The following is a 14266-nucleotide window of genomic DNA, read 5'->3' on the forward strand; positions in this document are numbered from 1 at the left end:
CTGCCACATGGGAGTCCTGCACCTTAGCTGCCATGACACCCGTTGGCCCCAATTACTGTTTTTAACACATCCACGTTCTCTGTTATCCTGGTACTCAAAACTAAGTCTATCATCAACAAACATAAAATGATCTCTATTCCATTTCAAAAGACTTTCATTAAACAAACATGCAAATCTCAATGACTGAAATCAGCAATGTAAAAATGTTCTTATGTCATGCAATTTCGATTATTTGTGCCACCTGAAGAAAAAGTACCCACCTAAATTGGTGTCTGCCCGCACTACAAGCTGTGTCTTCTGGTTTGCTGTAGGTTTTAAATGCAGAGTACCTATACCCTTCTCTTTAAATTCATTGTCTTTCTTGTAAAATAGTTTACACCTATGGAGAAAAATAATAGGTATTCGATGACAGATCAAGTGACAGTTTTCTAGCAACCACTATTAACACTTGGGTGGAAAAATTGTTATTAACAGAGTAGAGGAGGCAGCAGGATAAATTTTTTATTAATCTAGGATTGTCTGGGTTTGGATAAATATCAAATTAAAAATTTTGGTTAGGTATTCTATAGAATCCTTCCCATTTGTTCAAGCAGTAAGCCCTATAAACTTTTCTTTAAAAAAAAATTATCATCACCATCACTGGGGGAGTGTGAGAAAGCACCCTCATGGGGCATGGCCACACTGCAATCTCTTCCCCGCCATCTCTCCCTTCTTTTGAGATTTTGGGTACGTGCACACACGTACCGTGCATTTTCCAAGCTGCAGGGTCTAGACCCAAACCATGTAGTTGGTCATGTGGGATCCAGTCATCCCAACCACCATGGCAGAGGCTGGCCCCCTACTTAACTTCTGAAAAGTATTTGTCTTTATTCATGGCAGAACACATGTATGTGAGAGAGAGGAGCTCCATTCCCACGAGGCCTGGCCACTCTGACCTCCTTCCTCCAGGCCTCCTGCCCATCCGGTCTGGGGCACGTGCATGGTGCCAGCGTGTTGCGGGCTGCCTGGGCCAGTCTGGAATCCAGCTGCCACGTTAGATCCGGCTTTTCTTGGGCAGAGCATTTCCACAACACTCAGGTAACACTTTTTGAATCAATCTTTTCTCAAGTCAGTCAAAATCAAAACTTGAACACCACATACCTCCCAATCTGCTCTTTTGGCCCTGAACTCAAGAGAATTGATCTGGCCCTTTAAAAATAGGTACAAATACAGAATACCCTTCCTGCACCTCTGCCACCTCACTTTCCATTTTATTTTTTAAGAGATGTTTTTGCTATAGGGCATATGTGCTCGCTGGAGAGACAGAAAGCAAGAAATCACTCCCTGGGGGGGATGGCCACACTGCAATCCCTTCTCTTCTTGGCATTTTGGGCACACATGCACATGTGCCTGGCATGAGTTTTAAGCCACCAAGTCTGGGACTCGAACTGTGGTTGACTGAATGGGAGTCTAGCCACATAACCATTGCCATCTGCTGGTCCCTTTATTTTATATTTAAAAAATTTCCCCCAGGGCTCAATTTTCAATCTCCCAAGATATTGACTATACTTACTTTTTGGAGTAAAAAGCATCTTCTTCTTTTACTTCAGTAACTACTACTTTGGGTGGCTCATCATTCTCCTCTTCATCTCCACCTTTTATGAAAAAGATACTAGTCAATGAGATTCCAATCCAGAGTTTAAAAAATGATGAAAATTTATTATCTACCACCCTAACCTCAACCTGGAACATTCCGTGTAGGCTAATATGAAGGCTAAAAATTCTGAACAGCCTGACTTAGAAGTCCTTAGGTCTTGATTTTTGAAAAAAAAAAAAAAATCTCACGAAACAATTCTACACTGGCCCCATACAGCACCTTCTTACAATTTATATCTTGTGACTTAAATCGCTTAACCATCAATTATTTTTCTTAGAGTTGCTTTTAAATTTATCTAAAACCTAATTTTTAAAAGAATTATTTAACTTTTAAAATTTATTTATATTTTAAAATTTTGACCAGAGAAGGACAGAGTGAGAGACAGAGAGGGAAAGTGAGAAAGCAAGCCGCCAGGTCCAGCACTTGAACTGTGGTCGGCCATGTGGGATTTCAGTGGCCTTAACCACCACTTCACCTGCTGGCCGCCTACAACATAACTTTTTGTGGGTAGAATGGGGAGGTGTCTGCTAGTTTTAAATTATTTTGCGAAAATTAGTAATTTTTAATGGGAAAATATTTATCGATTATAAATGAACTTCTAATTAATTGAAAGCCCTAGAGAGAAAAAAATGACCATGACTATGACATTTACAGAAAAACAATCAGTCAACACTCATTTACATTCAGATTACCTGCTGGGAAACTCACATCTAAGATGGGCTTGTGCAGCCCTCCCTGGAAGTGCTCCTCGGATGTCTGTGCCATGCCAGGAAACTGGGCTCAGCAATGGCCGACGACGGGAAAGACATTTTCACAGGACAAGCCGTACATGTAAGTGACTTAGGCTTTGTCGGGACTGACACAGGGCTCACTGTTCTGGTACCACAGGCGTTCCCACTGAGCCAGAAGAGCACTTTTATCCACTGCAGTGCCCAGCCATAGGGGACACACTAAGAGGCACAGTAAAAATCGACTCTATGGGACCAGCAGGTGGCGTGGTGGTTAAAGTGCTGAACACTCACTCCCACATGGCTGACCACGGTTTGAGTCCTGGACCTGGTGGCTTGCTTCCTCACTTTCCCCCTCTCTCTCTGCATCTTTCTCTGGTCAAATTAAAATAAATAAAATTAAATAAATAATTCTTTTTAAAAAAAAAAGACTCTAAGAAAAATAATCCTGATTCTTAAATGATTTACATCACAAGATGTAAACCCTAAAGGTGCATGCGGGCCAGTGCAGAGTTGCTTCACAAGCATTTTTTTTTTTTTTACAAATGCCCTAGACATCGGTTATCTTTTTGGGGGCAAGATTTTTGCTATAGGGCGCCTGCGCTCGCTGGAGACAGAAAGCAAGAAATCACCTTCCTGGGGTCTGGCCACGCTTCAATCCCTTCCCCATTCTCCTACTGGGATCGTGGTCACACATACACATGGCATGAGTTTTAAGCTGCTAGGTCTGGGACTCACACATGGTCACCTATGTGGGAGTCGGTGACATAACCATTACCCACCTCTGGCACTGACATTTGCGGTCATAGCACACTCCCGAGTCTCTCTGATGCACAGAGTGTATAATCGTGAGATAAGTGATAGTTGCTTTTTGGGGGGCACCTGCTTTGTAGGAACTCACTTAAACTTCAACATCAGTGTCCCTGCAGCTACCTACGGATATGGATATTCTCCATTTACCTTATTTATTATAATTTAGGGGGCAGAAAATGAAAATAAGTCTACCTTTCAAGGGTCCTGGCCTGAAGATATACTTGAAGGTAGGGCAAGATAGAAAAGGAACAGAAGTCTAACTCCAAGTAGGACAGTGTAGTGTTTCAGTGGCAAGTTGGCAACTGTAGTTTTTCTCAAGGATCAGTATGTTAGTGTCTCTTGAGAAGTTTACTTTTAACTGTCAGAAGTATCTTCACAGACATTGTTCATACCCACAAAGTGATGAAAAAGTATTATGACGTAACCCCACTTTTAATGAAACTATGAACAGAGGGAGTGAAGGAGCCATGATTAAGGCCCAAGTGTTCTGAGCTGCTCTGGGATACTGACGCTGTGTACAGCAGAAATGTCACCTAAGATACCACTACTGGGCCAGCCAGTGGCCTGGTGGTTAAGGCAGCTGGATCCCAAATGACTGACTGCATGGTTTGAGTCCTGGTCCAGACCCAGCAGCTTGGACACACCAGGCATGTACACATGGTGGGTGATTTCTGTCTCTAGAGTGTACACGCCCTAAAAAAACAAAAAACAAACAACCACCCACCACTGCTCTTCAGAAAGGTGGCCATAAGCAGGCTAGGAATGAGAAAAACCCTATTTAATTGTTTCCTATGGCTATAAAAAAATCTATCTTTTTAATTTATAGCTAAGCAAAGATTTTGTTTACTGTTTTGCCATGTGATTTTATCTACAGTTTAAAATTTCTAAATACAAACCAATTTAGTGGATATTCATGGTGGACTTTTACAATAAAGCATGATTTTAAAAAAATGCATTTTTTTTTTTTTTTGGTCAGAGGGTGTGTGCACTTGCTAGAGAGACTGAGGCAAAGAGATAAAGCACCCCCAGGGAGATGGTCATGGTACACTTCCTTCTCGTCCCCTCTTCAGGATTCTGGGCACATGCTAGCATGTTTTTCATCAGGTCCAGGACTGCAGCTATGTGGGAGCCAATGCCTTAATCACATGCTACCTGCTAGCCATTAACTCACTTCTTACATGCAAGGCCATGTGTTGATTTCTTCCAGAGTCACTGCACCAGATGTTTCTGTATTTTTGTTTTTAAGTTTTTGCCATAGGGGACATGAGCCTGCCTGAGGCAGACAGACAGTGAGAGGGAAAATGGGAAAAAATGAGAAATCACCCTCCGGGAAGGATGGCAGTGCCACAATCCCTTCTCTTCCATTCTCCTCCTGGGATTTTGGGCACACACGAATACATGCCGGGTATGATTTTCAAGCTGCCAGGTGTGGGACTCAGACCAGTGGGAATCCACCCCTTAATCACCATGCCACCTGTTGGCCCCTATTTTCATATTCTTAATCATTATAAATTGATAAGCAGCCAGAATTCAAAAAAGTTAATCAACCTTGTCCAGGCTCTTACACTGAAGAAATGATGAAATCACAATGTAAATTTAGATCCACCAAAATCAAGTCTATGCTTTTTCCAGTAAACAAAAAAATTATAAAAGTCTAAAGAAACCCATGACAATAGCTTTTTATTTACCTTTGCATTCCTTATTGCCATCCTCTGCTTGGCTCTCCAATGTTTTAGTGGAAAACGGTGAAGAAACTGGTTTATTCTGGGAAATATCTTTGCCAAATAAACCGGAGTTTCCAGGGGAAAATGAAAATCCAGTCAGTGGGCCAGAGTTTAATGAGCCCAAAACAGAGCTATCGATTTTCTTGCCAAAATTAAATGAGGCACTTGCTGCTCCTAGTGATGGGTCCGCTTTCTTCTCCGATACCACCTCCATCTTCTTTTCAGAAGAATCTTCAGTTTTGTTGCCATGAAACAAAAATGCTGACTCTTGCTGCAATTTTGTTGAACCAAATAGGGAAGGAGACTGTGTTTCAACCAACATTTTGTTAGTCTCACTTCCAGAACTGCTACTGCCACTGTTCACATGTTGCTGTTCAATATTCGCTAAGTACTTCTCATAGTCTTTAAAGATCGGCGTCAGGTCACAGAGTGGGTTTGTATTCACGTGCTTCACTATCCAGTCTCGGACAGAGCAGTTCAAGGCGGCCAGCTGCTTGTGATAGGCATTCCCAGCACAGGCTTTACTCACAGCAAGGCCAGAGGAGGAGGGCTGCTGGCTGTCGCCATTAGTTTTGGGATTTGAATTTTTTTTCTCGGCCAAGGTGTTAGGGCCATTTGTGGCAATAGAACCTATAGGAAATTAAATAATTTATTTAGAAATTGACATGATGAAACCATTTTTTAGGTGTTTATACCATGCTGTCTTCATGTTTTCTGCACCCTATTTTTGTGAAGGTTCAAGAAATATGTATTCAAGAATATCGAAGAACATATGATCAGTAAGAACATATGATCAGCTGGTCATCATAAAAATCATCAAACTTTATACAAGAACAGTATCTGTTAAACACTTCCACTAAGCCTTTCCACTTTGAAAATAACCTCTTTCTTCAAAAGGATGCCTAGTTCAAACAGAACTGTCAGGAATTTAGGTTAGCATAAAGCTTAATCCCTAAAGTGGTTGGAATGAACATGTACTATATAGTTAAAATAAAACCTTAACAAGAAGTGTTACTTTAAATCACACTGCCTAATGAAACTCAAACAGTACACAATTTTTTTTTTTTTTGGAGAGATTTTCACTGTAGGGCGCGTGCACTCGCCAGACAGACAGAGAGAGACATAGAGAAAGAAAGCGAGAATTCACCCCCCAGGGGGGATGGTCACACCGCAATCCCTTCTCCTCCATTCTCCTCTCGGGATCTTGGGCACGCACGCACACGTGCCCGGCGTGAGTTTTAAGCCACTGGGTCTGGGACACGAACCGCGGTCGACTACGTGGGAGTCCAGCGACATAGCCATTACGCTAACTGCTGGTTCCCAAACAGTACACACATTTAGAATAATCAACCAAGTACAATTCAGCCAGTCAGGATCACTTCTAAGATTTTAACCCATGATCTCAATTTGCTGCTAATCCCAAGAGTTTTTGATTAATTCCCTCCAAACGGGATTGGGCAATCAACACAGCCCGGGTACACACCTAGCCTAGGAGGCCCTGTGGTCAGGGGCAATGTCATTTGAGTCTCCGGTAGCCACTCTGGGGTGAGGCACACAGAAAGCCCTCGTGCATGTATAACAAATTCAACAGACAAGAAGACAAGCCTTCATAGAGGGTCCATGAAGATCTTCCTTTTCTCCTTTGACCCTCAGACTGGTTTACTCTGAGAAAATATCTTTGCCAAATAAACAGAAGTTTCTCTGCTAAATAAACTGAAGGTCAATTCTGAGGGTCATCCTTTTACAGTACAGTTGAAGGTCCTGAGGCTCAAAAGTGAAGGAACTTACTAAGGTCACTGAGCTGGGACCTGGAGAGCCAAGAACAAAACCTAGCCTGTTTTGGCTCAAGGCCTGTGCTCTGCCCACTTCTGCTCACAGCATCTCCCTAAGATCCCTCCTCCATTACTGCCCTACTGCTGCTCACACGGTCCGAGGTAAGCGCAAAGAAAACATCTTTGCAATTTTTTTTTTTCATAAAACATGGCCGGGGTGAGGGAAATCTACTTACCGAAGGTTGTCTTGGGCTCAGTGGCTGCCCTCGCACTGGTGAAGAGAGGTGTTCTGGTTATGCTGCTTCCATTTGAAAGTCCTTCCAGAGGCTTCCCTCCTGTGCCACTACCAAATCCAGAAAACCCTCCTCCTCCAGAAGGTGCAACCAAGCCTTTAAATCCTTTAAAAGCTCCTCCACTATCAGACTGAAATATAAAGAGCAAGCACATATTAGCTAAGTATCCTTTTATCACCAAATAAGCAAGTGAGTGACCTAAGCATTATCTTGGCTAAAGCACCGAACTCCACATGTAATTAGCACTGAGAGGAAAACCACCAGCACAAGCATAGAGGATAAAGTAAAAAGGCCTTGCTCATAAGATCGACTTTGCAAACTAAAGCTCCTTCCTGAAATAGCCAGGAGAGTGGCAGTTTATGGTGAATTACATCTTTAAAAGGAAACAAGGACTACTGCAAAAAAATGCATGGACCCACCCAGCCTCGGAATAACTGAAAACATTCTCAACGCAATTAAATTCCAAATGAAAGAGTTCTCACGCACTACTCAAAGATCATTAGCCTAAGTTAGTTGCAGAAACTTCAAGTTGAATTAACTAAAAACATTTTGTCCATTTACCCAATTTCCTAAGAACTTCTGCAGCTTTCAACCTACAGAAACTTGAGCCAATGATCAAATCTCAAAACTAGACTCTGCTGGTTGAGTAGTCTAGGGCAACTTTTTATTCTATTTCCTAAGCTTGACTTCTTTAGCATGGTCTTTTTCTTTTCTATTTTCTTTCATTTTTTTTTTTAAACTGCACGTGAAGGGTAGGAGGAAAAAGTAGCCTCCAATGGGGTGTGTCCGTGCCAGAATCCCTTCTCCATTTCTCCATCCCATCAGGATTCTGGGCATATAGTCATACCCAGCATGTTTTCAGGCTGCCAGGCCAGGATCTGAACTGTGGATGGCCATGAGGAATCTGGCTCCCTCAACCACTGTCACAGGCCAGCCTTAGCAAAGTCTTGTGGGTAGGCATTTTTTCTCCCCTAGAGATTGTTGCTAGAGGGTGCATGTGCTTGTGGGAGAGATAGACAGAAAGTGAGAAATCACCCTCTGGTGGGATGGCCACATCACAATCCCTTTTCCATTCTCCTCTTGGGATTTTGGGCACATATGCACACACGTCCAGCATGAGTTTTAAGCCACTGGGTCTGGGACTTGAAAACTTCAGGCAGGGGACCAGTAGTTAGCGTAATGGCTATGTCGCTGGAGTCCCACGTAGTTGACTGCAGTTCGCGTCCCGGACCCAGTGGCTTGTAACTCATACTAGGCACGTGTGCGTGTGTGCCCAAGATCCCGAGGGGAGAGTGGAGGAGAAGGGATTGTGGCATGGCCATCCCCCCCTCGGGGGTGATTTCTCGTTTTATGTCTCTCTGTCTGTCTGTCTGGTGAGTGCATGCGCCCTATGGCAAAAACCTCTCCAAAAAACCAAAACCAAACCAAAACCAAAACCAAACAACTTCAGGCAACTACGTGGGAACGTAGAGATGTAAACATTACTCCATCTGCTGGTCCCATTGGGTAGGCCTTTTACTGTTGGGTTAATTTGCTTATTACACCTCAAACTCAGATACTCTGAAAATATTTGAAATTCCAAACCTGTTCTCTTTCCTGGGAACTTCTGGAGGAAGACCCTTGGTTAGGTTTACAACCTAAATTTAGCTTTGCTAAATAAGCTCAGAACAAATTTCATGATCTTTTTTCATTCAAAATAGTTATTACACCACAGAGGGTGATTCGTACAAATAAATCTCAAGTTTTCCCATCAGTGAACTGTAACCATGATATCACCTAAAAATGACTGAAACTGGAATCTCTTTTTTTCATAAATGGGTAAGTCAGTCTAAAGATTACTGGGTATTTTCCCTGAAATATAAACACATCAATTGCATCTACAGAATTTCAAATGTTTATTGACCACTGATACATTTATAGCAATATAATTAGGCAAGGAATGCAAAAATGGTAATTTGTATGAATTTTAACTTGTGTAATAAATACAGCTAGATTCTGATGCTCTAATCATTTGAAATCCAAAATATGCTAACCTACAAGTTATCATTTTAAAACAATGTTTCACAGACTAGCTATAATGTTGCAAGTGATTCTTCAGAACCTTTTATTTTAAAGCCACTTTTAAATCTTACAGCGATTATGGAAATTACTCACAGCATTATAAATTGGCTCTAGAATCATCACAAAAATTCAAGAACCATTAGTTTCAAAAAAGGGGGGACCAACAGATGGCTAAATGGTTACATTGCTGGACTCCCATGTGGTCAACTCTGGCTCAAGTCCTGAACCCGGAGCCCGAACTCACTCTGGGTGCATGTACACATGCATGCCCAAAATCCTAAGAGGAGAAAGGAGGACAAGGGACTGTGGTGTAGCCATACCCCCAGGGGGCGACTTATTGCTGTCTGTCTCCAGCGAGCGCATGTGCCCTATAGCAAAAAATCTAAAAACCAAAAAAATATAGGCATTCAGAAAAATGACTGCAAGAGTTGCACAAGATACCCACTCAGTCTCCATGGGCACTGAGACATGCTCTAACCCCCTAGTGCCCTCACTTGTGTTCTTCTCTGTGGTATTCCAGAAGAAAAGCTACAATGTATTTGTTTTTCCTTCCATCATTGAGTTCTCCAAGGCAGGGACATATAGGTCTGTTTTACTCACCTATGTATCCCCAGTACCTATCTGTTGAGTAAATAAAGAAACCACTATTTGAAAAAAGCCATGCTCCAGCGCTTATGTGGATGATACGGCATTTAATTTTCCTGATCAACAAGTTCTGATAAAAGCACAAGGCTAAAAGTTATAGCTAAAATTATATGTGGATTTTGATTATCCATGTATATTTCATTTCCCTGAATCATTCAAGGGGTCCAGCCCTCTTCCTTTAGCTAAGTTTTTTAGACAGCAGTCAATACTATTTCTACTCCTTGACCTTCATCCTGGACGAAAGGACCACTGGTCCTGGGGCCAGCCTTCTGCTCCAGAAGCCAGTCTTCACTTCTGCTCTGAGCTGCTGCTTTTCCTTCTGTCTACTCCATGACTTCAATCTGCGTGCTAAAAACTCTGAGAGCTACAAACATCCCTCACCCTAACTCCCTAATCTCTGTTCTGTACTTACTGTTCTTGTGAGAACTTCACTTAAATGTACATACGCCTTCCAAATGCTGCATCTCCAAAACTAGTAATATCTTCCTTAATTAAGTTGTCCCTTACCCCCTTGTACCTTCTTCAGGACAGAGCAAACGTCACTCAGCTCAACATCTACAACTACAAATCAGTTACCAGTCTTTATTTTTTTTGGTTTTCTTCATAGGGCACATGCACTCACCACAGACAAAGGGAAAGTGGAGAAATCACCCGCTGGGGGAATGACCATGCCACAATCCCTTCTTCTCCATTCTCCTCCTCGGACTCTGGGCAAGCACGCACACATGCCCAGAGTGATTTTCAAGACACTGGGTCAGGGACTCAAACTGTGGGAGGTCCAGCATCTCTACCACCACGTCACTTGCTGGCCCCTTCTTCCCTTCTTATACATTTTCAAATTAAAAAAAAAAAAGGAAATATTCTAATTCATTCTAGATTAAAAAAAAAAAATCCAGGGCCAGCAGGTGGCATGGTGGGTAAGGTGCTGTCTTCCACATGATGGACCACAGTTCAAGTCCTGGACCTGGCGGCTTGTTCCTCCCCCCTCTTTCTCTCTCTGAACAAGTTAAAAAATAGCAGTAATAAATTAAACAAAATAAAAGTTTTAAAAACATCCAACAATGCAAAACGTGTAGTTGAGCATGTTTATTCCAAACTGTGACCCACAATATTTGAAGTGGCTTCTCTTGCCTGATACCGATATCCAGGCAGCCACACCAGACTCACAAATCTGGACTCCACCGGAAGGGTGAAGAGTACATTGGGAAGTTTTTAAATGTGAGGTGACTGCCGAACACTAACCACTGCTATTCAATTCAAGTTACAACTCATCTTTTACAATCTGAACATTTTAATATACTACTTTACTAGAAAGAAAACTGGTAAGTGAAATACTTCTAGTACAGTGAAAGGACTCCCCCACCTACAGCTTGATTCCGACCAGCAGGCAAGACTTAGAACATACTGACAGTTCCCCTTCTTACTCCTGACACCCTCCTGCCTTCTGTATTGTTATAGTCGCTTTACCTTTTCATACTGCCACTCAATTTGAATTCCTCTGTTTATCTAATTTCCTCAATTAAATAGGTTTCCTGTAAGTTACAAACCTTTCATTTATTATTACTATTTTCCCCCCAAGATCATATCAGAGTAAGCATTTATTTCTTTTTTGATTCATGATAAAGTGTAATTATGAGGGGTTGGAGGAGAGGAAAGCACCCACCACAGAGCTTGGTCACACTGTGACCCCCTTTCTCCAGGTCAGATCCTGGGCACGTGCACCCAATGTGTTCTCAGGCTGACTGGACTGGAAACTCAAACTGTGGTTCACCCTTGGCTTCCAGCTCGTCTTAAATGCTACTGGCTGCACCAGAGGCTGGGCTGGAGCACCATTTAAAAAGCACTCACTGAGGCCAGCTACAGTAGTGACAGAACATTCTGCAATACCTGAGGCCATGTGGAGGGCTGGGACTGTTTTCTCAGGTAGACTACGTATGCGAGGCACCCGCATGCCTTGACTCTGGGTGGCTGGGAAAGGCCAGGGGAAAGGATCGTAGCATAAGACTCTGTTAAAAAAGTCGTTTATCTCCCTCTCATGAAAGGAAACAAAATAAACAGCAAAAACACAAATATTTGTTGATATGATTTGCCCCAGAGGTGGAAATACTCTGCAACTTGGAAATCAAATTAACACTTAGTACCAAAAGCTGGGGGGAAAAAGCACTCACTTCAAATCCAACATTCCTACGCTTTGCTTTTTTTATGGCTCTATTCTTCAAGACTTCCTCGCTGGCCACTGAGAATGTTCCCACCTGTAGGAATGCACAAGTTAAACAGCAGCTAAGGTAAGCTCAAAAGAGAGAGAAAAGGTTGAACAAAAAAGCTGAGACAAACTTATCTAATATTTGCCAGTTTAAAAATAATGTTAATACCTGTAACCCACAATTATGAAGAGGACTGTGAAGGAAAAGTCTAGGTCTATTATCTTTCTTGTAGATCCCAATCCTAATTAGGCAAATCATGAATATTCCAGAATATGCAAACCCAGGCTTCAAATCCCAATCTAGATAGTGGAGAGTATGCAAAAAAGTTTTAAAAAGACTAAGAGCATCACAATTTATATATTTATTTATTTAGAGAGATTTTTTTCTATAGGGCATAAGCACTTGCCAGAATCAAAGCAAGAAATCACCCCCAGGCGTGGTGGCCATGCCACAATCTCTTCTCTTTCATCCATCAGGATTTTGGGCACACATGCACGTGTGCCTGCTGAGTTTAAGCTGTCGAGTCTGGGACTCAAACTGGGGTTGACTATGTGAGAGTCCAGCGACGTAACCATTATGCTATTTGCTGATCATGACCATAACAATTTTAATGAGAGAATATTCATGACAAATTTTTAAAATATTTTGGATACATATTCTAATATACTATCCATTTCAATTTTTTTTTATAACCCGAGCTATTATCTAAAAGCTACAAGTTACCTTAAAGGTCGTGAGTCACTGACAGTGAAGTCGATTTGGAAATCCAGATGCCTGTATCTAGTCTTACTAGTTTTCAAAAATAAATTTTGTATTTATATTTATAACACACACACGACTTTTTAAAAGGTTTTTGCCATAGGGTGTATGTGCTTGCTGGAGAGAGACAGTGACAGGGAAACTGAAAAATCACCCCCTGGGGAGATGGGCATCTCACAACCCCTTCTCCTCCGCTCTTCTCCAGGGACTGTGGGCACGCAGGCACATGTGCCTGGCATGACTTTCCAAGCCCTGGATCAGGGGCCCAAACAATGGACCCCGTCAGCCATGTGGGAGCCCCGTACCTTACAATATGCCACCTGCTGGCCAGCCTCCGATATAACTTTTAAGAGTCTTGTCTAACTTGCCCATTGTCCAAAAGGCCATAGAAGCACCTGGGACTGACCTCATGAAAAACCTGTTCTTCCATAATATGCTAAAAATATTATGTTCACAATTAGAAATTTGTTGAAAATGTTTGCCTTGATATCAAACTTTCTTTAATCCTGTTGGGCTGGAATATAATATTTTCTGTACAAAAATTCTCATCTGTCATTATTCCAGACTGTGTAAATTTAGGGATCCCTAGACCAACAGAAAGGACCACTTGGTTTCACTTGCCTGTAATTACTTTAGTGGAAACCTCTTTACGCATTTCCTCAGAATTTGTGTAAAAAGAAATTCTTTCATTACTAAACATTTTAACATCACAGAAAATTGTTATACAGTAGTCTAGATCTTGCTATAGGCCAGACTGTCACTGTGTTTAAGACCTAGAGAAAAAATTCGTAACTCAAGACTTAGTTAAAAAGCACCAAATCAGTCAAAAGGTTCTGTCAACATTAGAATACTTGTGATTTTTGTTTCCTTTTTTGTAAAGGAAAAATAAATTAGCATTAGAAATATTCAGAAAGTACGAAACCACTCTAAGCTTAGAAAAACTTTGGCAGGTTCTTAATTTTTAATCATGATTTTTTACTTGCCATTAAATTAAAATGTGAACTTGGTTACACACTTCCTTGGTGAACTGGCCTGGGAGTATAAAACTGCTGATGAGGCACTAGAAATGCAGTTGTGTGCTCTTCTTTACAGGGGAAAAAGAAAAGTCCTCAAGGAAGACCATTTTTTGGGGGTCTCAGATCTACTATAAAAGAAAATAAAGCAGGCCTACAAGAAGCATTAGAATAAATAAGACTACCTCAATTTCCTGAAATCTAAAGTTACGGGTGGCAAACTGCAATGCTGACGATGTGCCCCTTTCGATGACTGAGCGCTGGCACAGTGCCCAGCTCATGACTAGGTCATGGGTCACCTCTACCTGCAGTCATGATTAAAATGATATACACAAGACCACAGGTTTAGAATGCTGTAAGCATGTAAAACTCAGGAGAAAGGTGCTTCTGCAAAGGAGACAATTTAAGAAACAGGAACATTGGGAAAAGCATAAACAAATGTAATTAATGCATTTCTACACTAAGTACAGGGCATAAGGAACCATATCTCTTATTCATAAAGTTCTTAAAAAGGACTTAGAATTCTATCACAAGTTTTATGAAGAATCCCAAAATGGCTTCCTTTTGGCTGGAACCGCCATCTTCCAGTAATTAACCAAAATGACATACACACAGGGA

General features: G+C 41.6%; 1 protein-coding gene across 3 annotated transcripts in view; it reads right to left on the reverse strand.

Annotated features, from left to right (window-relative positions):
- Nucleotides 1-14266, reverse strand: part of NUP50 (nucleoporin 50) — a 20233-nt gene that overhangs the window by 3649 nt on the left and 2318 nt on the right. For 2 of the 3 annotated variants that reach the window (XM_006164649.3, XM_006164648.3), the window contains exons 3-7: nucleotides 11841-11924; nucleotides 6910-7096; nucleotides 4866-5531; nucleotides 1553-1634; nucleotides 261-379 (exon numbers count right to left, since the gene is read on the reverse strand). In XM_006164649.3, the coding sequence (XP_006164711.1) occupies nucleotides 261-379; nucleotides 1553-1634; nucleotides 4866-5531; nucleotides 6910-7096; nucleotides 11841-11924 (1138 nt within the window). The remainder of the gene's footprint in view (nucleotides 1-260; nucleotides 380-1552; nucleotides 1635-4865; nucleotides 5532-6909; nucleotides 7097-11840; nucleotides 11925-14266) is intronic. The other variant, XM_014582574.2, reaches the window with a different exon arrangement.

The sequence above is a fragment of the Tupaia chinensis genome, unplaced genomic scaffold (assembly GCF_000334495.1).
Source record: "Tupaia chinensis unplaced genomic scaffold, TupChi_1.0 Scaffold143651_1, whole genome shotgun sequence".
NCBI classification, from domain to species: Eukaryota; Metazoa; Chordata; class Mammalia; order Scandentia; family Tupaiidae; genus Tupaia; species Tupaia belangeri.